A 26,824-nucleotide genomic window follows, 5' to 3' on the forward strand; every position below is an offset into this window, starting at 1 on the left:
GCCTTTAGCCTGATAAGAGGAACAAATTCACAAGAGGTCATGAACGTGTTATGGATGGATTTGAGCTGTTCGCACAGGGACAGTTGATCACTCTTTTTTTCCGCTACCAACTAGTCTATAGTGGTATGGTGTATTTCAGGACTCCGTTCTGTCCACATTCTTTTACCTATTTGGGTTCAAATCTAATCAAGTTAAAGAACTCTTACAAGCATTAAAGTTGTTGGCAGAGATTTGGCCATTGTTCCAAAACTGATACCATCCCCTGCCACCTCCGATCCAATCTCCGGAGACGTCTCCTGAACGCGTGAAAGAGGAAACCTGGATGCAGGTAACGTTGTACTTATTTTTCTGGCTCATACTCTGAGGCAGATCCAGGCAAAACTACATGTAATAAGTTTTCCACCACAAAATAATTTCTTGCCTCCCCTCATCGCTCATCTTCCCATCATTCTTCCAACAATTCCTTGGAATAATTCTTATACTGAAGATTGTATCTTCGTTTGTAATGTAGGAGCTCAACATTCAAAGACCACCTACTCCCTACAAGGGGTCACCCACAACCCCACCACGATCGAAGTTCACTTGCCTACATATGATATGGATATTCAACTGATAGGCATGATCATTTACCTTATGGTTTTTACAAGGGTTATGGCTGCTTTGAAGCCATAATAATCTTTTCCAGCTTCTTTGTACCAGAGGTCACTTTTTTTGTTAAAATTTTTACCTTCAATTCATATTTATTCAGAAAAGGGTGAATTAAAAAATGCCGAGAGCCTTAAGCCATAGCTTGTTTTAATTAAACTTGTGAGAAAATAATCGATCGTAAGTCACACCAACCATTTTAAAATAGTCAATTGGCACGATCAATTGCTCACATATACAACACTTTACCCTTCCCAATCTCCTCTGTTTTTTCACCCATGATTGTCACGTATTGCCCGAGCTCCAAAGGCGTACTTGGTAAGATAACATCCTTAGTAGCTGCAAGCGAAGTCCCAAAGTGTTCGTCGATGCTAATCCTAGGTGTACAATCAATAGCTTCATTGCCAAAATTCCCTCTGGAAGCAGATGGTACAAAAGAACTGTCCACGGGACTGTGAGGCGAGTTTAACTGAAGTGATGATATTCCAGACCCACCTTGTTTGTCAAGATTGTCCCCTTCGCATGGTACACGAACATCCTTAGCAGCACGAGCGAGCTTCGCCTTTCGGTTATTAAGCCTGTCCATAACAGGGAACAAGGACAAGAAAACAGTGTCAAGAACAGGTAGGAAAGATGGTTTTGAAACCTTAACAGCCTAAGTGATCAAAATTGATCAGCAGCTGAGAACACCTATCACATTTCAAATTTATACAACTGGCCACGAGAGTTCTGTACTTCTATATTTACCAGTTTAGTTCCTATTCCCATTTCAGTTATTTTACAGTTCCTCATGTTTAACATAATTAATCAACATTTTTATCAGTCTTTTCTCTCATATATCAACAGCAAATTATTTAACCATCAATATCTCCTGACTTCAATAGTACCAACACCTGAAGAGAAATAAAATAGGAAAAATTACAGCTCTCACCAATTTTTGAGCCTTGAAGTAGTCACCTCCGCGCCCTAGAGAGGATATAAAAGGGAAAAATGAAATTATAACTGAAAAACTAATACGGATGATGCAGTTTGTGTCGATCGTTTGACGAGGAAAAACCATATAAGAATCTGATACTCACGTGAAAACTCAATTTTTCAGCCCAGAGTTGTAACAAAGCTGAATTACGATGCATGTCTGGTTCATCTACAATAGCAGACTCAATAAGTGCTATCTGTCTATCATTCATTACAGTCCGCTTGCGCTTCCTTTGCTGCTTCTCATCAGAATGTACAGCTTCGACCTTTGAATCATCCTGAGTTTCTCCAAACACACCTCCCTTGAAGTGATCAACATCCATCTGATCGCTATGATTTTTTCCTCGGGTGGGGCTAGAATCGGAACCACTTGTTTCAACTGTCCTACTGTCCCTTTCGACTTCTCCCAAATTTACAGAGGTCCCACTTGGTTTACCCTGTTCTGTAATCCCAAATTTCCTTTCCCCGTCGGTAGATTGATCATTTCCATTCCCTTTGGCATCTATTCGGTCTCCCTCTAGGGTTGTGATATTCTTCACCATGCATTCGTTCATGTCACTGCTACCATTGTCATGAGTCAGAGCCACTTTGCCCTGTGAGAATAAAGAGCACAGCATCGTAGTTTGAGCACCTTAAGAGGAAAGAAAAGTAACATCAACCAATGGAATGCAATGAGTATAGATAGCCCAAATGCACATGCAAAACGGAACCAAGAAACGAGCAAGTGAAAGGGTGTGATCTATCAGCACTATACACATGGAAAATTCAAAAACTATCGGATAGGAATCCGATGTTCCTTTATTTCTAGGATTCAAAGTTGTTTCTGTTTTAATAAAAGATTTCCCATAGTAATTATTATCCCATATGGGATAATCTCTAGGATTTAAAATTCTTCTTAGTAAGCTCTAGTATTTTAGGACAGAAAGGAATGAATAAAATCATTAGAAATATTCAAAAGTGTGAGATTCTATAATTCAAGCCTCAAACAAAGCAAGAACAAGAGGGTGTAAAGGACGATAACCAAATAACAAATGGAACGCTCCTGACTCTAAAGAATTGCTCTTAATTAAGCCATAACAAGATCCAAAACCCAGGACCATACATCAAAACCAGGTTGATCCTATTAAATCACGAATAAATGCACCAAGTGTACTGTGTCATATTGAATGTACAAGCATTACATAAATCCGAGACATGCTCATACAAGTATAACGTAAATCCTTAAACATACCACCACAGAACTCCATATCTTTCTTTCATCAAAATCTTAGACTAAGATTAATAATTTGATCCCTTCTCTGTCCATTTGCATCTCACGTCTTTTCCCACCATATACCCCTTACCTTACAAAGCCTCATTTGAATCTCCAACCAAATCAATTCACCATTATTATTATAAATTTTTAAAAATTTCTAATCCTTGCAAGAGAAGTTCGCTCCATAAAACCTTCAAAATCAGATACGCAAATGTTCCCTCAAATCAACCATGATGCTATTTGTATGTAATTTTGGAAGGGCCCCCGGACCCCCTTGCTGTATCTTTCGTTTTTGGATAAATTATGTCATTATAATTTTGGTGATAATTATGTCAGGGTTAAATAATTTTGCCTTATACTAAGAAGTTGATATTTTATCACTTCCACAAACTGGCATGTGTATGTAGAAGAATATAACTTTAGGTTTCCATTCTTCCAAAATAGATTAAACTAAACCAAAATTCACCTCAAGCCTATAACTGAGTTTCTGGTCCCAAAATGCGGAATTTTCAAATTTGCTTCCCCAAATATCTCCAGTTGACATACTAAAGGAAGGAAAAACTTGTTTTCAATGCAAAGATTGTAACTATATATGCAAAAAATGCTAAAAAAAGTAGTGCACAAGGGAAGAAAGGTTTTTCTTGGACCTGATTATCTTCACATGGAGCAGGAAGAATCAAAGATTCAAACTGACGGATAAAGAACCTACAAAAGATAATTAGACTCAGGATATAACCCCGCAATAATTAATCAGGGGATTCATACATATTAACTGTGAAGCAAATAGCAGATTCATCATAAAGACAGCTAGTAAAATCTCAACAACCAGAACTAAGAATAATTTCAAGAAAAATTTCTGATAATTGAAATATGTCCCAAGAAACATAAAAACATGAAGGTATCAACAATTCCATAAAAATTACCTTAAAAGCTGCACATCATCTTCATTTAAAAATCGAGGAACTAATGATTCTGCATGACTCAGCAGTGAACCTACATGTAAAACAATTGTTGGAGCATAGATGCATCTAACTCAATAAATTGTAGGGTATTGGGGATAGGTTGTTACACAAGCTCTTGGCGACAGTTGTAGTTTTTCCAGCATCAAATGCGTATGAGCATCCATTGGATAGATTCTGGCTTTCCATTTGAAAGAACTGAACAAACTTGTTGAGAAAGAGACCCTTCTCATCTGGGATGAAACAGAAAGTTTAATACTAATATATCAGTCAAACATGAAAGTTATCCGAATCAGATGTGAAAATGAAATACATTTTACCTTGACATACATCCGGAACATAACAATGAAGATTTGCGATCATTTTGATCAATAAGGATGTCCTCTGATGCGCATAAGAAGCCCGAGGTACACTGAAATGAATAAATGAAATTTGAAATCCCCGAGTTTAACAAATTTAATGGAGGAATAAATTCTTAACCATCCAGCAGCTGTAAACTAGACATACTCTAGAGTCACATCATCTTCACAAACTGGGAGATCCGATGAACACCAATTAGATAAAAATTCTCCATGTGAGAATAAAAAGATTGCTGCCAATGCTTCAGTCTGAATGAACACAGCGTAAGAACTAAAGCAAGTAGATTGTGTAAAACTCATACCAAACTACATTCCAGAAGAGACTTACAAAGTTTATCATAATGAAAGATCGGAAATTTGAATCGTCAGAGAAGACATCTGCCAGGCGCATGGCGTTCAGTTCCAGTTGCCCTTTTGGGTATATTTTCTCAGAGGAAACATTTGACTTATCATGATCAATACCAAATAATTTCTTCAGTAACTCAAGAACCTAAAAATAAGTGCCCCAACGTCATTCAGTGAGAACTGAATCAGCTCATGGATTATCAAATAAGTATAATCACAAGCTAGTTGACAAGAACAAACAAGGATAAACAATCAAATATCACTGGAATATAAAAGAATAAAGAAAGTACAACAGGAGCATTAATCTAAAAAACTAAAATCCACCACTATTTGTTTCTGCCAACTCCAGTGCATCTGAAACTCCACAAACTATTGCAGTGAACAAAAAATAAATAGGTCCAAATTAAGCCGGTTAGAGATCATTAAAATGGGAGAATTTTTTTAAACATAAGCTTCGATGATATTTCAAGATAAGTCAGCAGAAGCTTTTCATAAGTTGAATAATCATGCATTAAATATTCTGGAAATCTTCACTATAAATGGATCTAATAAATTTTCCTTACATAGTCAAGTTGTATTAATAACATTTTCTTCATGCAACTGACCTGTAATGCAATAGACTTCGCCAAATCCTGACTTCTAGGAGTGTTGGCAACCTCGTCCAGGTAGGACACACTTTCTGCTTCACAAAGGTGCAAGAGCTGGAAAAAAATCACAACTATTTATTGAATAGCAATCTCACGCATGTGTTAACATACATATGCATTGGCTTCTCAAGGTGATCAATTACTGCATCGTGCATTTAAGGAACCATGACATTGTAACTTACAATAGATAGAGCTTTAGACTTCAAGCGAGAGACAGAAGTCATATAAGAGGAGAATGTGCCATACGATGATGATATGTTTAAGCTCATTACAGCCTGAGCTAGTACGAGAACCCCTCCATTGCCACATAACTCCTGGAGTTATTCAACAGAAAATGAAAATTATCAGGAAGACCGCAAATGCTAGTACCATCAAGATTGATAATTCAATTTAATAAATAACTAGGAATATAAAGGAGAAAAATACTAATGAAACTTCAATTTCCCCAAAATAAAACATTTTATGGCAAAAGACAAAAACAAGTAATCTTCATGATGAGAAAACCGAGTTTCTTTCTCAATTCAGTATAAGTTTGAAGGAGCGGGATGTCAACCGTATTACATAGCACTTTGATGATGTCCAGGGAAAAATCATAGAGCTTCAATACGGTATTCAAAATTATTGCACTGAAACACATATCGCGACATGGCATTGGCGTTCATGAATATTCTTTTAACACAATGTTAAAGGGTATAATGATTTTTAGAGTAGTCCAGTGTATAAATTTAAAGAGTACAGTTGGTTGAAATCAAACATCTACTATTGCTTGGTGTTCAAGTGATTAAGCTTACAAACCTTGTTCTTAACAAGTCGCTCGCGAAACAACTTTTGTTGACATAAAGACTGCAGAAACTGGAGAGAGGAGTCACACTGTTGGCAAAGATGATTCAATGTCTCTTCCGCAGTGGGGGAAGTGTTTGCAGACGACTCAACATGTTCAGCAGACAGCCTGGACTGAAGAAATTTGATATCTTTATGAACTGCGGTAAATGTGGCTTCCATAAACACATCAACCTGCACAATGAATCATGATCAGCAACAAAAGCAAGGGAAACAGATTCATATAATGTTACAATCTCAGATATGTTGGGCCTAGAAAGCCCATATGATCCTAATTTTCCAAAATATTTTAAAAAGGGTAACTGCTTGGAAGCAGGAAACAGGATACATATCAGATTAGAGTTGGTTAGAGGGCATTCAAGTTTTTTTTTCCCAGGTTTGGCCAGCTACCCTAAGAACAGGAGAATATTGTGTTGTCTCTTGTAAAGGAATTGTTTCCTTGGCTTGGTAGCACTAGCCAGATTGTGAATGATCTATTTCAAATCAACATATTACAATAATTTTGTAGCCCTTCTTGTTGTTTTTTTAAGTGTCCAGAAAATATGATCCTAAAATATATGAACACCTCTGATTTAAACGAAAATATACAGAAATCACCTACATTTCAAAAAACCAAGATTCAATATCCCGTAAAACAGTATAAACTACCTTGTAATATGAAGTCAAGACTTGAGCAACCTCTTGGTATTGTGAAGAAACTATCACTGTTAACAATTTCAAACTGCAAGCAACAAGGGCTGAGTGCAAGAGAACCATGTCATTGGGAGTGTGGCGATGGTCCTAAAACGAAAATTCCTTCCTTTATGCACATCAACAAGAAAGAAAAATTAAGAAATACAATGAATGAGAAAAGAACCTTTCTGTAAGCTCCAAGGACAACCAGTAGATAAAAGACAAGATCAATTAGCTGTTCAGATACTTTCACGTCGTCAAGCAGTATCTGCAACAAAAATTTAAAGAATATGAAAATATATAAGTGATAATCACAACACCACCAAGGGAGGGAGGAGAGGGGAAGAATATTTCATCAAAAAATCGATGTAAGATGAAAAGAAGTACGGTGACGAAGAGAATGGATTTCATATTAACAAAAAGGTACAAAACCGTTGTTTGTCAAATTCAACAAGTGTTTTGATGGGACGGGTATAGGAGAGAGCTCCGCAATAGCTCCCACCAGAGAATGTGCAACTACATGCTTCATGGATTCTACGTGCTCAACTCACCCTTATTTGATCACTAAGCTTTATTCTCGTAGGATAAACGTAAATTACATGGAGGAAAGTACACACCAGACTGGTTGTTCTAGGTTAAATTAAATAGGTACATATCTTCCATTTTCTTGGTTTTTCAAGTTTTCCTGGACGTGTTAATTAGCTCAATTATAACTTTCTAACCACCCGAAGTACAAGTCAATTGAAATAAAATCTACTACTATTTGTCATTTGATAAAAGAATCTCGTATAAAACTTTCTTTAACCTGCTCAATCTTAGGCACTCGAGATGCAAGATCACACATGGAATGCAGCAGAAGAATACCACATAACAAGTACTTGAAAGTGGACTTGTCCCTTTCCCAAGCCATAATCACTGCAATAAGGTGCAAAGGAAGATATCTTGCAAATTTTTCCACATCAATCTGCGACCAAAGTAACATCCAATTTTGATATTAAAGTTTAATGGCAGAAATTTAAGGTTAATAATAAAACATAACTTTGTAATTCCTTCTAACAACCTGACACTGTGATCCATCTTCAGCAACATATTGGATAATGCTGTTCCCGGAATCCTTTATTAGTTTGCTAAGCTGTTGAGCGCTAAGCTCGTGCAGTGTATTTACAGCAGCAACTAAATCAAGAACCTTTACAAAGAGACACCATAGAAAATTATCATGCAAGTTGATGAAAGTTTGCAACATATAATTGTGCCTCATAAATTATATATTGAGAGGAAAATCAGTGTCATCATAGGTCAACAAAAGTGTTTTTTTTTAACCAAGTTTTTGAATAAAAAAATGGCGGTTTTGACTTGAATAAATCCCTTTATTTTATCCCTTGAAACAGAGTGTCGAGAAAAAAATGGATAGGGTAGACAAATTGAATCGAGAAAACCAAAGTCCTGCAGTTTTCCATTCAGGGGTCAGTCAATGAGGTCATCTAATGAAACTCTTGAGTTATGTTCAAGTTCTCCCAACAATAATTGGATAAAATGTAAAATATATTAATTGAAAACGATGCAAAGTATAACCTGCACTTTCATGCACAGACCATAAACAAGCAACAAAAAATGAAAAGCCTTGCAGATCATAACAAATTTCTGAACACAACTCACTGGCTCAGCTCGTCCTCTTGACGAAGTGTTCATCAGCTCAGCGCTGGTGGAAGCTTCATCCCTCGATGATTTCATGTTTCGATATCTGTACAGAAGAAGAAGATATACAATAAAATTTTGCAATTGTCGACATATATTTTACATAGAAAACCCAAAAAAAAATCAACAATAACCAATATAACACATAACAATGTGTGACACGCACACACGCTCTTTCTTCAGCAAAATGTATAAAGAGATTTCCAGAAAACGTAGAAGGTATAACAAAAAATATATATCACTCATGAATGCGTTGCACCAATCCATTACTCAAAATTTAAATAAAATTTATCGAGAGAGAACCCGAAAAAATTAGCAGTCAGATAGAAAATAATTAGACACGTAGGAACAAACAAGGAAACAGAAGATGAATAAACAAACATGCACGCATGGTTAAAAATAACCATAAATGCAGTCACTCAGCCAAAAAGCTCGCCTACGTGCAAGATTCCTCGCGGTTCCAAGCTCTTGTCGTACACATGAAAGATAACGCAGGAAAATCATACAAATCAAACCCCCCCAAAGTAACCCTAAAGAAGCATCGAACTAAAATGAAAACAGATAATAAATGGAGAAAAAAGTACCAGAATTACCGCCTTCGAAGCTGAAATTTGAGATAAAAGGGAAAACAGGAGGAAGAAATTGAGCGAGATTCAGACGAAGCAGAGAACAGTTCCCGACTCCTCGTTCGTATTTTATTTATTTGTTTGTGTTTTCTTGATGGGGATCCCAAATGCTAATGTGCGCCGTGCTGGCAATACATATGCGCGCACTTTAAAATGCAAATGTAGTCATATTTGTTTTTTAAAATTAAAATTTACTGATTATGGACTTTTTATTGTTTAATGCATTATTGTTTAATGCATCGATTAACATTTCATAAAAAAACTAGTTAACGAACTCATTTTATTGTTTATGAAAAGTTAGAGATTATATTAAAAATATAAATAAATATTTAATATGCTGGTTTAACGAAACGAACTCGAACCAAACTCGTTAAACATGATAAATTAGCTATTAACATACCGATCTTATTTTATTCTTGAGTTTAGTAATTTTAAAAATAGCCAAGCATAAACCTTGTGATAAACACTCGATCGAGTTCGAACTTATCTAAACTCGAGCTTCATACTGTTAAACTCCACTTCGCTCGTCTACATCTGTTTGTCGATAATTAATTACATGTATATGCCCACTTTTAGTTTTTGCTTCGTTATTTAGCAATCGAACATAAAATTGTTGCTGTAAATCACCTTTTTTTGCGGTAAATGACTATAGATGTATACTATCTATATTTAAATTATTATATTATTATATTATTAAGTGTGAGACTCTTAAAATAATTATTTTAAAAGACATCAAAATATTTAATTTCATAATTATTTTTCTTATCTTACTAAAAACCTCCTCAAGTCACTTCATATTTTACATTGAAAAAAATCTAAATAAAACTTGCCTTTTAAATTGAACAACTCTTCTAATTTAAAAATAATTTTGTGTTAATTGTTTAGTATTTTTTTTATCAAATTAAAAATAATAATAACACATGCAATCTAAACAAAACTTCCCTTTTAAATCGAACAACTCTTCTAAATTGAAAATAATTTCGTGTTAATTGTTCAGTATATTATTTGATCAAATTAAAAATAATAATAAAATATGCAACATGTGTAATGCCCGGAAATTTAATCCTGGTAATCTGTAATTATTGAACTATAATTTGATATGATTACGAAAGGATTAATCGGGACACGAAATAAGATTTCATATGAATTGTGCAAGTTTTTAACAGAACTAGTGGCGCCCGAGCGGTAGAAAATGACCGCCCGAGCGCCAATGTTCAATAAGGAAGGCATTTGGGCAGAAAGTATGGCGCCCGAGCGGTAATATTTAACCGCCCGAGCGCCAAAGTGCATTAGGAAAATGCTCGGACAGAGGATGCCGCGCTCGAGCGGTAGTTTATGACCGCCCGAGCGCCGACCCAAGTTCAAGAAAAATAAGTCACGTCGCTTTACATGCAAACTTGATATATATATATATATATATATATATATATGATATATATATATATATATATATATATATATATATATATATATATATATATATATATATATATATATATATATATGATATATATATATATATATATATATATATATATACACGTATATTTATATATACGTATATATATATATATGTGCGTATATCTTTGCATTATCTTTTAGAAAAGAACAGAGGAAGCGAGAAAAGGGTTTCTGTGAAAGAGTGAAAAATCCTTACGTCTTTTACGAAAAATCCGTCCGTCTGATTTGTAATCTGACTTCAGTATTGTGTTCCTATCAACGTAGGCTACAACTGGACGTAAGTTTTGCTACGTTTTGACATGCTTTGAAATTATGCTATTGTCAGAATTGAATAGGATTCATATATGATGTTCTTGATATGTTAGACATCGTAGAATCGAAGTCAGATTGAGAAACGGACTGATTATGGAATTGCTATGAATTTTTAGGGTATATTGATTTATACCAGACAGATTTGAATTGTGATTGAATTACAGATTGTATTGGATATGGGTTATGGATTGTAACTGTTATCTGGTGATATGGTGTTGACGGGGATACTGAGTTTGTACCGTTATGCCGTTGATTTTGAATTAAATCCAGATTGATCAGATTGTTATTGATTTGAATGGTATATTGACATGAGATTGTTGATATTGTCATTGCCAGACAGACTGTGAATTCAGGACTTCGACTGAGCCAGAAACCGACGAAGAAAGGTATAAGTCAATGTGGTATTGGGAGATCGACTTGAGTCAGATTAGACTTGAGTTTCCCTAAATCACATACTTTACTTTATTGCATTGATATTTGCATTGATGTGACTGATGTACTTGTTCTCTGGAATTATAGATAGCAGGTATCAGATGAATTATCTTGTGACAGAAGTTCCTGATAGTGGTGGAATCGCCACGGGAACATTGCACGATGTCTCAAGATAATGATATTAGCGATAGCGCTACAGTCCATGACGGATAGGTCAGGACACCAGATGTTTGGTTATATCGAGTAATAGGAATTGGAATTCTTCTATTACGGAATTCGATATAGGAACACCATATTTGGTTATATCGAGTAATAGGAACGGAGTTCCTACTATTACGGAATTCGATATAGGAATACCACATTTGGAAACCGGGATCCCTAGACTAGGATTGAGTCTAGTCTGAATGGTAGAATTGTAATTATGTTTCAGATTTTGATACATATTACTGTTACCTGATTACATGCTTTATAATTGTGTATATGATTGCATGTTTCATTGATTTATACTGGGATTTATTCTCACCGGAGTTATCCGGCTGTTGTCTTGTCTGTATGTGTACATGACAACAGGTGGGACAGGATCAGGGTCCAGGAGATGAGGAGAGATCGTGATTAGAGTGGAGGCTCCGGACTTGGATTATGATGTATAATAGGGTTGGAACACTTGACATTAGTTGTTAAACCTTAGTTTAGTTGAATGCATGCAGTACAGGACTTGTATTGTATTTTATGCTGATATGTATATAAGTTTGATTTCACTACGTTCCGCATTTTAAAAAAAAAATTTAGACCATGTTTTATAATTGATTAATTAGTCCCAATAATGATTAAGAACTTAATTAGCGTCCGGGCCCCCACAACATGTGTGCATTTTTACTGACATATATTAAAGTTTGCCTTCGTTTAGTTTAAATTTAAAATATTAAAAAATAAAATTAATATACATAACTTTATATATTGTTCATAATTAATTATGTATGCTTGACAGATACTAGTATAGCATACAAATGAATGTATCAATATATATATATATATATATATATATATATATATATATATATATATATATATATATATATATATATATATATATATATATATAGAGTTCATAATTAATTATCTATGCTTATCATATAAAAATTCATTTGAGATCGTCCTACATGTCATTTTTATGAGAAACATCTCTTACATGATCCGACATATGATAAAATATTATTTTTTTGTCAACTGTATTACTTTTGTTTTAAGGTATGAACACTCATATCACAAATTTAGATCCGTGAAAATATTTCATATCAAATTTACCCATAAAAAAAAATATGCTTAAAACTTTGTATAATAGTATACTTGATAATTTATTTTCAATTACATCAACCAAAATATATTTCATAAAAAAATGTTACTTCAAAATAATATCAATTATAAGTTGAGATTTGTGACAAAAAGCAAGCTAGATCTTCAACATTGTCGATTGTTTTGTATAATTAATAAATTTTGAAATGTTATATTATAATAATATATATGCAAAAAAAAAAATGTCCTCTCAATGTCACAAAAAGCAAGAAGTTTTTGGAGATCCCAGCTTTTAGCAAATTCACATTTTACCAACGGTCTTCTACGATTCAAATGCAGCTGTTATTCTCAGATTTACCCTTCAACTTCGTGCAAAAATCCAACTTTTTTGAAAGAAATATATGTTTAAAACTTTTAAAAAAAAATATTTTTAGATAACCAACAAAATAACCAAAAATTGAACTTCTTTTTTAGATAAAGAAAGAAAATCAAGAAAACTTCAAATCCACAATTATAAAGGAGATTTGGTAAACAAGTGGAGTGAGTTACCAACCATATCCACTTCATTAATTATACAAGATATTTAAAATTTTAATGAAAGAATGTTTTATTATGCCAAAATTAAATGAAGTCTTTTTATCTCTAGAATACATACATATTTAAATTGTTTGATTTAATTCCATCAAATATTTGAAATAAAAAATTACAAAAATTTATGCGAGACTGTCTCACGTGAAATATCTTTAAAATACAAAAAAACATATATTTTTTTTAGTTTTTGAAATGGCGAAAAACATAATCTAAGGTGGGCAAATTTGTAATTTTGGAGATTAGGTGAGTGGCAAAATGGAAATATTTACCCCAACGCAGGGCTCGTATGGTCGTGGAAAAGGATAAAGCAGGAGCACAAAAATTTGAAACGAGTGGCCGTTTGAATAAACAGTGATAAAAAATTTATTTAATATTATTATTACTTCAAACTTCAAAAACCCACCAGTTCTTGAATGCAATCACTCCCAACAGCTCAAAATCTAGAGCGAGAGAGAGAGAGAACATGGTAGGAATGGTTATGGTGACGAGAGGCGGTGGCTGCGGCGGCGGCGGCGGTTACGGGAAGAGCTCGAAATCTGCATTGGTGGAGGCGCATGATAACCAGCAAGAAGACCAGCAGCATCAGCAGCTCTCATTGATGGATTTCATCTTAGTAGCTCTGAGAAAATCTGTGGTTTCATGCCGTTTGGACTGTAATTCCGAGGTCATCTCCGCCGTCCATCACATGGATATCGGGTTTCCCACGAATGTCCAGCACATAGCTCATGTGACATTCGACCGGTTTAATGGGTTTTCGGGGCTTCCCGTTGAGTTCGAGGTTGAGATTCCATGCAAGGTCCCCAGTGCTAGGTATGCAAAAGAAGTTTAAAAGTTTCAAGCTTTTCTGGCTTCGAATTTCAACTTCTTCTTTTGTGTTTCTTTTTCACCGTAAAGTAGTCGAAAAGACATTTCATTTGTGGGTTTTTCTTCCTTATTGTTGTCAAAATCTGATGTATTCTACCAGATTTTGCTTCTTTAACTCTTGTCTGAGATTTTGGAGTTAGATAAATGAATCATTAATTAGTAAACAAAAAAAAGCTTTGAATTAAAATTTTCCTTAAGTAGCTTTTCGTAGTTCGTACTTGGTCAGAAAAATATGGGATTTACTCTCTGTGATTTAATCCACAAATTTTGAAGCCTAACGTCGTTCATTTACTTGAAATTCATTTATATGCCAACATTTATTATTTCTCAAGGACTCACCTAAAAGCAAGCACCTGGCTTTTCTTTAGATGAAAGACGGCCATTTAACCATTAGAGAGTAAACTGCGAGACTAAATTTTCTTAAAAGTTCGAGATTTGTTCGAAAATAAATCAAGTTTGGCCTTGAATTCTTGCCTTTTCTTTTACAAGATTAGATCTCGATCACATTTAGTTACTTTTGAATTTGTATCGAAGACAATGGATGTGGCTGACATTTTCGTATGGAATTATGACAGTGTCAGTGTATTTGGCGTTTCAGCAGATTCGATGCAGTGTTCCTACGACACAAGAGGCAATAGTGTCCCGACTATTCTTTTACTTATGCAGGAAAGATTATATGGTCAAGGTGGTCTAAAGGTGTAAGATTTTGCATCACTTAATATGTGCAGAAACTGGTTTCTTTATTGAGACACCTCTGACTCTATTTACCTGATCTTTGTAGGCGGAAGGAATTTTTCGGATAAATCCCGAGAATGGTCAAGAAGAACGTGTAAGGGGCCAGCTCAACAGCGGCGTTGTCCCAGGTGACATCGATGTGCATTGTCTAGCAGGTCTGATCAAAGCATGGTTTCGTGAGCTCCCGTCTGGCGTACTTGACGGGCTTCTACCTGAACAAGTGTTGCAGTGCAGTACCGAAGAGGAATCGGTCGAGCTCATCACTCAGCTTAAACCAACAGAGAGTGCGTTGCTCAACTGGGCTGTCAATCTAATGGCTGATGTTGTCGAGTACGAAGAACTCAACAAAATGAATCCCAGAAACATTGCTATGGTTTTTGCTCCAAACATGACTCAGGTGATTTAGGACACCGCCATAGATTCTTTTATGATTTGGTGCCAATCAATGTTCAGGCGGAGATATATATAGCCAAAAGCTATGGGGGGGTGATTCCACCTCCTAAAGACTAAATTGCGAGATATTATGCGATTCTTTAAAAAATTAGAGGCCCACCCCCAAAAATCTATCGTTGAATTTTTAGATCTGACCCTAGTGTTATTCTTATGTGATTCTTGGCTTAACGATGCTATCCGTTTCTGCTTTTTGTGCTAGATGTCGGACCCATTGACAGCCCTTATGCACGCCGTGCAAGTATTGAACTTATTGAAGACGCTGATCACGAAAACACTACGAGAACGCGATGAGGAATCCGGAGGTGGGTATTCTCCCACTTCATCTCGTTCGTTCGACATACAATCTGATGAGGAAATGGAATACGACAGTCAACAAGAGATGGATACCAGCTGTGAATCAACGGTGTCTGCCTCGGATGATGATGATGATCAAGCTCTGGGTAGCACTGGAGGAAGCAATGACAAATACGAGGTTGAGTCACTGAGGGAGATTGAAGAATGCTTCTTAAGGCAACTGGATGAGAACGAGACTGCGAAAAACGACTTCCGGAAACAACTTGAGGGAATACTGCGCAGAGAACATGCTAGCCCCAAAAGTAACCAAGATTCCGGTTTTCTGTTTTCCGCTAGCAAGATGGGAAGTTCATGCCTCAGCACAAGCGACGGTGAGGACTCAGAAGCAAGTTCAGCTGCTCTAGGCCTTAAGATGGTGGACGCCAAGAGTGAACTCACACTACGAGACATGGATATGGCGGAGAGTTCTGTCATCCATGAGCGATCTTGAATGCAGCTGTAACATCTAGGAGTGTTTTATTTTGATTGTAATGCACTGTTCAGTTCAGGGCTGAACTTTAGTGCATGTTTGCTGTATCCGCTAAGTAATTCTAACTAGGAACAAACTTAGTAGTTTTCCACGAAAGAAAGGGAGAAAGGAATTAGAAGAATCGGTTCTCTCTTTGCTTTTCTTGTGTGTAAGAATTGTTAGACGGAGACTTTCTAACAAAGAATTTTAGTCGTGACTCGTGTGTGTATTGCTTTGCTTTACCATGATGTGTATTTTGACCAGTCGAATTGAATCGAGTAAAATATGTTGAAAATTGATATATTTGAGTTAGATTTGAAGTTCTAAAATATTTAAAATGTTGAAAATTCGAAGATGTTCACGAGATATTCGAATTATTTCTCGAAAATAAAGACTCAAAAAGACTCGAAGACTATTTATTTTATATTATAATATTAATTTAAATATACAAGCTCGTGAGCAAGTCGTGAGCTATCGAACAATATAATTTGTGCTGGAGTTCGATTCAAAAAAAAGTTCAAATATGTTGAAGTTATATATATAATTTCAAATACAAATCACGAAAATTTTGTGAACCGACTCAGTTCGTTTATACTCTTAGTCAACAAGCATGAATATTTTTTTCTAAAAAAAACAATTATATATATATATATATATATATATATATATATATATGAAAATAAAGGAATATTTTTGGATACAATAAGGTTTTTAAAGAACATAAAACACAAAAAAAAATTTACAAGAGCTAAACTTGTTTGAAAATTGATTTTCGTTGGTTTTCTGGACCGGGTTCAAGTTACTAAAATTTGGCGAAATCAGGCAAAATTCAAGGGAACCCACATTTATTTTATTCTTCTAATTGATGATAAACAACATCACTTGTAGTTGTTTAATTTTTATTTTTCTTTGTTTGGAATTTCAAGTATGAGCAGTCTTTGCTCAATTAATTAATATATTATTATTATCTGGAAAATTATATTTTTTTTAAACCTAGAAATTTGTATTTTTTTTTACCGTGTTTTTAGTCTTTTTTGTGATATGACGTTGAAAAATGTATCAATATGGTGTTGACGTGTACAATTTCACGTTAATAGTATTATGAGATTAAAATTGTCAGAAATTGAAAAATATAAAACTAAAACTTATTTTTTAAAATTAAATTTGATAACATATAGCATGACTAATTACGTCGTTTTATTTAAAATCAAACATAATATATAAGACTAAAACTTTTTTTTTATTAAATTTGATAACATATAGCATGACTAATTGTGTCGTTTTATTAAAAATCAAACATAATACCCAATATCATATGGATAAATGTGCATGAATTTTTGCAACACATGTAAAACGTTTGATTTTAAAAAAAATGCAGAATTCATTTGACCAATTAATATTTTTTAAAGATTTTATGTTTTTTAGGCTTAAAAACCCGACCCGACCCGACCCGACCCGACCCGAATTGGACGGATATTTGTGAAAAAGCGTCTAATGTATCAACGCCTGTTACTCGGGAGTATTGACGCTCGACTCTCCAGTCTCCAGATTCAATACCCGTAGGGTCTGCTTCTGCTTCAGCTTCAGCTTCAGCTTCTCCTCAGTTCAAAGAGCTGCAACTTGATTGTAAGCGAAGATGATTTTTGCTCATAATCATTTAATGGCGTGTATGCAAGCATTTTCTCTGGCTGATTCGAAGTAGTTTCTGTATGTTCTAGGATTATATGTTGTCTGACCATTTTTGTTCAAATGATCGCAGGATTTATTTTCGCTTAGCTTAATCACGCAATGCCCAGGTAAATTTTTTGTCTAATTATTCTTTTCCGCCTTAAATTTGTTAAACATGGCTTTTGGATCCCCACCCAAAAAAAAAGTAGTTATATTTTTTCTCACTTTCAGGTATTACTGTGACTATTGCGACACATACCTCACGCATGATTCTGTGGGTTACCTCTCTCCCTTCTTATGTAAATTATTTTCAGCTACTCTTAATGCTTTTTTTACTGCCATTAGAACCATTTTTATGGACAATTATTGAAATAGTTTCATACCTGTTGTAAGATTGTATACCTAACTAAGAATATAGAATCCATGTTTATAGTTAATTGGCTGCTTGGGTTCACTACTTTTAATGTTGAGCAAACAGTGTTCATAAGCTGCAAAAAGGTTAAGGAAATTGAAGAAATTTTGATGTTATATAACTATTAACTGTGCAAAATATTTGTTTTATACATTATCAATAATGTTCTGTGAAGGCGGTTTAGCCCAGTCAAATCCATTTAATAAATATGTAGTAGCATGGGTTGGGATCGTTCTCACGAGAAGGTTTGAATTTATTGTGCTAAAAATTTTAACTAATTTTATGCGCAAACCTCAAATCCCACAAGTTTTAGACTTTAGTTATTTCAAGGTTTTGAATTTCAAGGTTTTGTCTTTCTCAACCAAGAATTAAAGTTTAGGCAATAAAACTAAACTAGAATAAAAAGATGAAAGAGTATGAAAGAGAGAAAATGTTGTTCAAGCCGTAGCCACGAGTAAGAGGAGAAAATGCAAGAGTCCCCTGTCTATGTATATATATATTTCCTCAAAATCTGAAAATCTAGAGTTTTCCTGAAATTCCTTCAACACTCGTTCAATATGGTGCAGAATTCTTCTCCCCGAAGTTTTCTAAAATCTCGAGACATGGCCAGATTTTGTAGGACACCGAGCTTTGATTTTTCTTGAATTATTGGACCCAATACTTGCGTGCATAACACAGACCTTTCAATATTTTTTTTGTCATGTGTAAGCTCTTTCAATTCATATCAATTGCTATTGATGCATGGCTTCTTCACGTGACAAAACACAACCTCTTTAATTTCTTTCTCAATTCTTCAATTTGCATTAGAATGCACAACCTCTTCTCATCAACCAAATCTCTTTTTTTCTCCTCATGACGTGCTTTTTTTTATTCGTTTCTCATGATTCATCACATGCCTTTCTTTTGGCCCATGTTAATTTAAATTAGCACATGGCTCTTACTTCACATCAAAGTCAAAGCATCATTTGATTTGATTTTTCTTCTTTCCTTTCGATGCGACACCGATGTGCTGAATATACCCGAATTCATCTCGTCTTCCGCTGTTTTTACTCGCTTTCCTCGCTTTTGACTATATGCAATAAAAAACCATGATTAGGAACTATAAATCAATTCGAACCATTAAAATTCTCCTAATAGCTATAAATTAACTCAAATAAATATATGAAACTATAAAAATACATCATTCTGCTTAAATTTTATCCGTCTTTATGTTTGCTGCTCAATTTTTTTGGAATTTGGTGCACTAATGGAAAAGGTGAATTTTCTGTTTGTTTTGTGTAATTAGTATTGCCTTCCAAAACTATTTGAATATTTTTCATGTTTTAATTTTTATTGAACATCATTGGATGTCACTGCAGCCTTCAGTTAGAAAACAGCATAATGCTGGATACAAACACAAGGTATTTTTTCCCCTTTATCTTCCTCTGGCTCTTGTTCCTTTCTTTAGGCTCGTAGGTAAATGTATGCGATAAATTTTATTCTTATCTGAGCAGGCAAATGTGCGAAGTTATTATCAACAATATGAGGCACAACTTAATCAAAGTTTAATAGATCAAAAAGTAAAGGAACATCTTGGGGCGTTTAGGCCTCCTGTTGCTCCTTATGCTCCACTGAGGCCTGGCCTGCCAATTCTACCAGCTCAACTTCCAGGAGGAATGTTGCCACTGGGTGCCCTGTTAATACCAGGAATGAGGCCTCCTGTTTTGCCAAGACCAATGCCCGGTCCTCCAGGCTATTTTAAACCTACCATACCAGTCAATATTTTTTTTCTTGCCAGAGTTTGTTTCTTACTTGCATGCGTGTCTTATATGTTTGGGGCACTGTTCCTTGGATCAGGTCTTTAATGAGTTCTAGTTTTTCAGTCAGTGGGTGAGGTCCTATATTGTAGCACTAATAAGATTTTGCATTGTATGAGATGCTTTACTAGCTAAGAAAAGCTATTCATTTTCTCATTTATATCAATGTGATGCATGCTTAATCTTAGACTTGAATAATAACTGTTTCTCTTGTTCCAGGTTATATGCATGGTCCTCCCATGCCACAGGTGTTGCTTTCCTCTGGTGCTTCTTTGCCTGGTCAAGTGGATGGTCTCCAAAGGCCCTTGACTGCTCCTCCCCCATTGATTCCGGGAAGTTCTGGGATCCCTACGACTGGTGCCCCACCAATGTTTCCACCCCCGTTGTACCAAGGGAATGCTCCATTGCCGACCACAGGAGGCAACGAGGGTTCTAATATGAATGGTCAAACATCTGAGGTCAATCATTAGCGCAATCAGTCCTGTACTATTTGTTACACTTTCTGGGCTGAGGGAGTATTTCTTGCTTCTTTTTTTTTTTTTTTTTTATTGAGAGGGTTGTGGTAGTATTTCTGTGAGCAATTTTTTAGGCATGGAAGTTTCTTGTCCAGAAAGATTGCTTATGCTCTCTTGAAGCTAAGAAGCAAATTGCTTGGTAGAGGGGATTATTTACTGGATGCCCTTTCCTTTGAATTTGGGCTTCATAGAAATTTATGAAGAAAGATGAAACTGAAAGCTACATGTATGGTACTGTACTACAGTAGACTTGGCGCACAAATCACACTCATTTTTTTGGATTGTATCAGATTCAAGGGAAATTTTCATCTGCATATATCACTAGCATATTAATTTGAAGGGGTGTCGCTACATTATTAGCCGCCGTTAGTTGAAGCAAATGGATGGAATTGAGTTTTATAATTCTGTTTTTCGTACAAGAGTTTGAGCTCGATAATTTTTATTCATCTTAAAGTTCAGAGACCGATTGTGATAGGCTCGTGTTTTATTTGAGACCTAGTTCAAATAGAGTTTGGTTCATTTGATTTGAACTTAATCGACAAGTATTACTAAGCAAATGCTAAAAATATGCTTCATGTCCTGGGATGAAATGGTCCGGATGTATTTGGCTTTTTAATAGCCCTTGTGAAAGATTGTCATATGAACTCATGATACGATTCTTCAAACATGAAAAGCAAATAGGCTAAAAAAAGAAGTCACGTCCTCGATTCGATAAAATAAAGAATGTATTGTTGTCTCGATATTTTTGAAATAAATAGCAGTTTGTGATATTCACTCTTAAAATATGAAAGTTTAGTAACAAATAATCACGATTGAGACAACTTAGATTCAAACGATTTTTTAAAAAACTTGTCTTTGACAATCCGTATGAAAACAATCGAAAAATGACATAAAGATTAAACCTTTTATAAGTTTGATTTTGTTTGAACAAAACAATGCTTTAAAAATTTTGAGAGAAAACTCACAAAAACTTTTTGTATAAACTTAATAATGTGTTTTGTTAATGTCCAAAATTTATCCATATATGTTTTAAAAGAAAGATATCAATAATAAAGTTCTTTAATTAATTTGAACTCAAAACTATGAAACAAATCTCTTTTCCGCGCAGCACGACGCATCGGGTGTGCCCTAGTTCCTGCAGGTGTGCGTGGGCTACTGTGATTCTTCACTTCAGGGAGCAAGGGGCGCGTCGAAGTGCGAGTTCCGATGCTGGTGCGCGTGACTCGGCGCTGGTGCGTGGCTAGTTCTGTTCCTGTACCACTTTTTTGTTTTGCTCACGTGGGTGAGCGAGATTTGGCGCTTGTGCGCAAATGCTACTGCTTTCTTGATCATTTAACACTTGAATGACGTTGCAATGACCTTCAACATTATTTCCATATTCCCCAAACTACTCTAATCTTGACGCCATATTTGTAGGCTCTTCTTGGTAGCTCACTACGAGTCCTTGAAACACATTCTTAAACTTCTTGCTACGTCCTCTCATTATAAGTCATTACGACGACTTTAATGGATCTCACGCTCTCTTTAAGACTTTATCATCCATGATAGCATCACCTCATGTCAATTTAGATTTTAGAAGCATTAGGATTTGTGGTATATCACCAAGTTTTATGTAGTCAAAAGTGCCGTCACAATTGAGTTCCTGACAGAGTCTGAGAAAACCAACCATTGTTATCATATGCCAATCACTCGAAGTGGCCCAAACAATTTCCCTCGAGATATAAAGCATCCAGCCTAATGCCTGCGAGGCCACAAATTCCAAACAAAAATGGAATAGATGCTGCTATTAATTTATTTTGCCTCCCCACCAAACTCATGGTAAATTTCAACATAGTTGTTTTGTCTTTGTCCTATTCAGACCTTTAAATTCAACTTGGTTGAATAATGTGTACCTTTAGATTCTTAATTGAAAATTTTGAAGGCCCTTCTCTCATATATCAACTAAAGGTCCAACAAATTTTGCAGAATTGTGGTCTATTTTCTAACTTTTTTTCTGATATAATACCAAATAATCATAGTTTTAGACACTTCATTTGACAGAGACCGTGAGATTGGAGTTAGTTTTTAAGGCCAAGAAAGCCAAAATTATTCTCCAAGTTAAATATTTTAGTAGCAAATAAGCCAAAAAATTCTTCAAATAAAAAAATGAACACCACCGGCTAGCCAAGAATTTCACGGACTTGTGAATGTCTGCAAACAACCATTTAGGAAAAAGACAGGAAGGACCAACCAATTCACTCTGCATGTGTTCCCACAGAAGAAATGCATTTATCTACTCTTGTCCATTTCTCCCACATGTCTAGCTGCTCCCTCACGCGTCTCCCCCAATCACATCCCGCCATCTGTCACCTTAGGCCCAATTATGTACCAACTCTCTTGATCTCTCTGTGTGACATGGTTCCATCCCACAAATCATTAATCCATTAATTACATTTTCTTGATAAAACACAACTGCATTTATTTCATCAATCTCGCAAAAATATTTGATCTTTGAGCCGAAGTAACACTAGATTCCCTAGTCATTACTTAAATGACTTACTCAATTACACAGTTCTTGGTCATTCTTGCTCCCATTTTCATGGTATTTTCATCATCATTTGCAGTACAGAAACAACTGCCAGTCTCTACTATTTCTGCAGCACCGACATTGTTGCCTGATCCCATCCCTCCAGTATCTGCACCACCAGCATTATCTCCTGATATTACTCCTCTCTTTCCTTCACCTGGTGGCTCTGCGCTTTCTCCAAGTGACTCTTCACTCCCCATCATACCCTCAAGCCCAAGCCCACCAAATCCTGATGCAATGGAGGTTTCCGGCCCCGGAGTGGCATTCGGGCCGACAGACACTTTGCCAGATTCTTCGACAGTTCGGCTTAGTGTGCAAGGTTTCTTGAATTCAATGGTGGTTTTATGTTTGGTGGGATTTGGATTCATGGCTAATATTTCTTGGTGGTGAGCCGTGAAGTTCTTTATTATTTTTTTTAAAACCCTTTTCTATATATTTACTTAATTGTGTAGATTTTGATTCAATTTGTTGCTTACTGTTTAGTAGTTGTTATATAGTTTGGTAGTAGAAATGGGGCATGAGATGTTCCCCTTTTCATTGATTTGGAAACCATGAACAAATATCTGCAATGTTGGATATATCTTTAAATACTTGTCCAATTTTACAAAGTTTCTGTACAATTCACTTTTATAGTAGGGCATACCTGAAATCCTTAGCCGGGAGAACACAATTTCACATCATCTTTGAATGCCACCATATGTCAGCTGGAGCTGGAAGAGTGTCGAACCGACTTAACTCGAGTGTGATTTCAAGGTTGGGGACTTTTGATAAGATCAACGGAATCAGTATATAAGAATTACAACCTATCAAGAAATTCGAAGAGATGCCTCACTAGATGCAAAAACACGAATAGAATGTAAATGAAGTTCACACAAAAGAATACACAAGGCATAGCAGTTCTTGGTCGATTGCAGTTCCAGAAGAATCCATGACATCTTTTACATTTTTGTGATCATACATACGATGGACACTAAAGAGCAACTATATTAGCTGGTGTTTTTGCCATTCCATTGAACAATCTTCCAAGGAAATTGCCTTTCGGGTTCTTGAACTCGACGGGGCATTCTTTCTTGGGGGTAGTTTTAGCGGCAACAATCTTCCTCGACTTCAAATTCTCCTCCCTCAGCAAATCTATTGCTAGACTTAGCTGCATGATAACCTCCTTTTTCTCTTCATCCTTCTGAGTTAGTTGCTTGGTGTTCAACTCCTTCTCTTCTCTAAGTTTCTCCACTTCTGCCCCCAACCTCATCAGTTCCACGCCCACAGCAACCATTGAAACTTCTTCTGTGTCTGATTCAATATTTTCTTGCACCAAGGCATGTTCAACGAGAAGCACTTAATTATAATAGCAGGCAACACTCGTATACTTTACATCCTACTTTTTAATCTTCGACAGCCCTGAATTGATCAAACAAAAGAAAGATGGTAAAAGATGATGCAATGAGAACACAACAATCCCACTTGTACTGCCATGAATTTTATTCCGGGCGGCAAGCCATTTTACACCCAAAAGATAGCTCCCTTTTAATTTTCTGCTCATTAATGAAATCTCTTAGAGAATAACTATGATAAAGCACAATCAAGAAGTTCAAAGCGCCATTTCACTTCAAGATTCTACCATCACAAAGTTCAAGTATTTGTAAAAGCCTCAACTTTACAGCAGAGTATATAAACAGTACTACTAACTTCATCTAAAAATCAAATGGAACGAATACAAAAAGGAAAATAAGGAGTATGTTCTTACCCGAAAGAGTGGACTGAAGCCATGGGGACCGATTCGGATTGGTCTTGTTGTGACTGTCAAACCACCACCAGTGCAACGATCCGTTGTTTTTCAACTCCACCATTTTACCTACCTTGCGAGGAAAAACCGAAACTTCACACCCCAAAATAAGATTTTTCAGCATAAAAAGAAATGGAAAATAAATCCCAAATTCAAATAAATTTTCTTCTATTCATAGACTAGTTGTCACATTAGCATATACGAAACCACTTGAAACATTAATTTAATACGACATACAGTGAATTCCATAACTTGCAAAATTAATACTATGAATTTGTGTCACATCTTCAAGAAAATCCTGTATGTATCACCATAAGCTGCCGAATCCATTTCTTCCACGCAGTTACACATTCACTGCGTGCCAGGGTCAGGCAGACATTAAGTGTATATATGTACACACGCTGGCACAGGTGACAGGGCATGTTACATGCACAAGCAAACAAAGTATGTGTCTCCCATTTCACATAATCTTTTATTTTTCTCCCAAAAGTTTGAATATTTGAGGAGTCAACTGGCAACTCACATCCACAAGAATCAAACGAATGGAAGAAGACGAAAAGAAACGTACAGGTCTCACCTCAGACTGCAAAACAACGTCGGAGCACAAACGACTCGACCCTAACCCTTGCGGACGCAAGGGTCGATCCAACTGCTCGGATTTTTTCGAATCAATTTTTTTTTTCTTTTTTTTTTTTACATGCACGGACAGGTTGAAACAATCACATCTCTCTCTCAGAAATAGTTGTGATCTTACATCGTCCAGTTTGGGTAATGAAACGGTCGAAAATTGGACCGAAACTTCTTTTATTTTTTGGATACATTGAGCATTTTGTTATTTAATCATTTGATTAAATAAATAAAATGAGGGGCTTAATGCATAATTTACAAATCAGGTTAGTCAGATAAATTGTATTGAAATAGTGTCTATGTGTGTTATCTCATCTATATGACAATATCTTATTATATATAAAATTAAAAATCTACCATAACTACAATCAATTTGGTAACATCTTAATTAATTTTACATATTAAATTGTCATTTTCTTTTAACTCATACTAACACTTATCTCCAACAATATCCTATTACTTATTCATCATTGTTGATATGATACCATATCTTTGATTAAACTCATCCGGATTTTTAGAATATCTAATATTTTAATTTTATCCAAATTATTGTAATGATTAATATTTTAAATAAATCAACATTTTATAAAATAAAAAAGCACACGTATTGCATGTATCGATACACTAGTCATGATAATTAATTTAATCTCTTTCCAGTTCAATCAAAAATTTTATTATTTAAAAAAATAATTTGTAACGTCAAAAAAAAAAAAACCTACGTAAACCACATGTATGTAAATGAATTAAATTACATAATTATTTTAATTAACTAATTTTAAATGCTTACTTGATGCGTATTATATGATTAAATATGATTGCATGATTAAATTATTATATGGCATAGTTTCATGAACTTGAAGGATTTTTACACGAATATTCGATAATAGACTGGGGAAAGGAGACCAAGGATGACAAAAAAAAATTAAATATTTTGAATAAAAATTTTCAAGACTTATTAGTATGATTAAAAATGATTAAATTTTTCTAAAAATAATAGAATTCAAATTATTTTACGAGATGCGCACGAGTTTACCCGAGAAGCCGGTTTTGAGCAAACGATGAACTTTTAAAATATAAAATGTATATTTTTTGAAAACAAAACTTTTATAACCTTTTACTTTTCAATTAAATATGTGTTATTGAGCCCAATTTACCTAGGATGACTAGGCCAAATTGCTCCTAAACTCAAAGGCCCAAAACCTAAGCCCATTATCATGCAAATTAAAATCTATAAAAAAGAAATCCTAGGTATTCTAAGCACCATATCAGCCGACCCTCACACACAATACACACTAAATTTCAAAAATCTTAAGGAAAGAAAACAAGTAGTCTTCGTCGTCCATTCGTTCTTTCCCGCACCCCACGCCGATGATCGTATTTTCGAGCGGTCTAAAACACAAAGGTACGTTTCTAAACTTCTTTGACGCAACATTCAATTCATATTATGTATGTTTTATATATTTTTGCATGAAAAATATTGGAGTTCGAATTGCTTA

General features: G+C 35.1%; 3 protein-coding genes across 8 annotated transcripts; 2 read left to right on the forward strand and 1 right to left on the reverse strand.

Moving 5' to 3' along the window:
- Positions 1 to 759: 759 nt before the first annotated feature.
- LOC140833741 (nodulin homeobox) lies at positions 760 to 9,143 on the reverse strand. Of its 4 annotated transcripts, XM_073198096.1 has the most exons (19): positions 8,977 to 9,138; positions 8,797 to 8,859; positions 8,354 to 8,438; positions 7,758 to 7,883; positions 7,503 to 7,661; positions 6,882 to 6,965; positions 6,674 to 6,805; positions 5,981 to 6,199; positions 5,368 to 5,499; positions 5,144 to 5,239; positions 4,522 to 4,683; positions 4,342 to 4,442; positions 4,155 to 4,246; positions 3,945 to 4,067; positions 3,799 to 3,868; positions 3,523 to 3,580; positions 1,725 to 2,213; positions 1,577 to 1,611; positions 760 to 1,223 (listed from the first exon to the last, which is right to left on the reverse strand). In XM_073198096.1, exons 3-19 carry the CDS (start codon positions 8,426 to 8,428, stop codon positions 875 to 877), a joined length of 2,502 nt encoding a protein of 833 aa, XP_073054197.1. In that variant the 5' UTR covers positions 8,429 to 8,438; positions 8,797 to 8,859; positions 8,977 to 9,138; the 3' UTR covers positions 760 to 874. The 4 variants fall into 4 exon arrangements, with proteins under 4 accessions (XP_073054197.1, XP_073054196.1, XP_073054198.1 ...); XM_073198095.1 differs by lacking the exon at positions 8,797 to 8,859 and having other exon boundaries at positions 8,977 to 9,143; XM_073198097.1 differs by lacking the exon at positions 8,797 to 8,859 and having other exon boundaries at positions 8,986 to 9,134.
- A 4,347-nt stretch (positions 9,144 to 13,490) lies between these two features.
- LOC140833742 (rho GTPase-activating protein 2) lies at positions 13,491 to 16,228 on the forward strand. The gene is made up of 4 exons (XM_073198099.1): positions 13,491 to 13,917; positions 14,547 to 14,667; positions 14,753 to 15,103; positions 15,359 to 16,228. Exons 1-4 carry the CDS (start codon positions 13,571 to 13,573, stop codon positions 15,941 to 15,943), a joined length of 1,404 nt encoding a protein of 467 aa, XP_073054200.1. The 5' UTR covers positions 13,491 to 13,570; the 3' UTR covers positions 15,944 to 16,228.
- A 1,226-nt stretch (positions 16,229 to 17,454) lies between these two features.
- LOC140833743 (U1 small nuclear ribonucleoprotein C-like) lies at positions 17,455 to 20,668 on the forward strand. 3 transcript variants are annotated; one of them, XM_073198100.1, is made up of 6 exons: positions 17,455 to 17,587; positions 17,721 to 17,757; positions 17,861 to 17,903; positions 19,400 to 19,441; positions 19,535 to 19,772; positions 20,057 to 20,668. In XM_073198100.1, exons 2-6 carry the CDS (start codon positions 17,750 to 17,752, stop codon positions 20,305 to 20,307), a joined length of 582 nt encoding a protein of 193 aa, XP_073054201.1. In that variant the 5' UTR covers positions 17,455 to 17,587; positions 17,721 to 17,749; the 3' UTR covers positions 20,308 to 20,668. The 3 variants fall into 3 exon arrangements, with proteins under 3 accessions (XP_073054201.1, XP_073054202.1, XP_073054203.1); XM_073198101.1 differs by having other exon boundaries at positions 17,484 to 17,628; XM_073198102.1 differs by having other exon boundaries at positions 17,490 to 17,587; positions 17,680 to 17,757.
- The last annotated feature ends 6,156 nt before the right edge of the window (positions 20,669 to 26,824 follow it).

Source organism: Primulina eburnea, chromosome 6 (genome assembly GCF_022965805.1).
Source record: "Primulina eburnea isolate SZY01 chromosome 6, ASM2296580v1, whole genome shotgun sequence".
Taxonomy (NCBI): domain Eukaryota; kingdom Viridiplantae; phylum Streptophyta; class Magnoliopsida; order Lamiales; family Gesneriaceae; genus Primulina; species Primulina eburnea.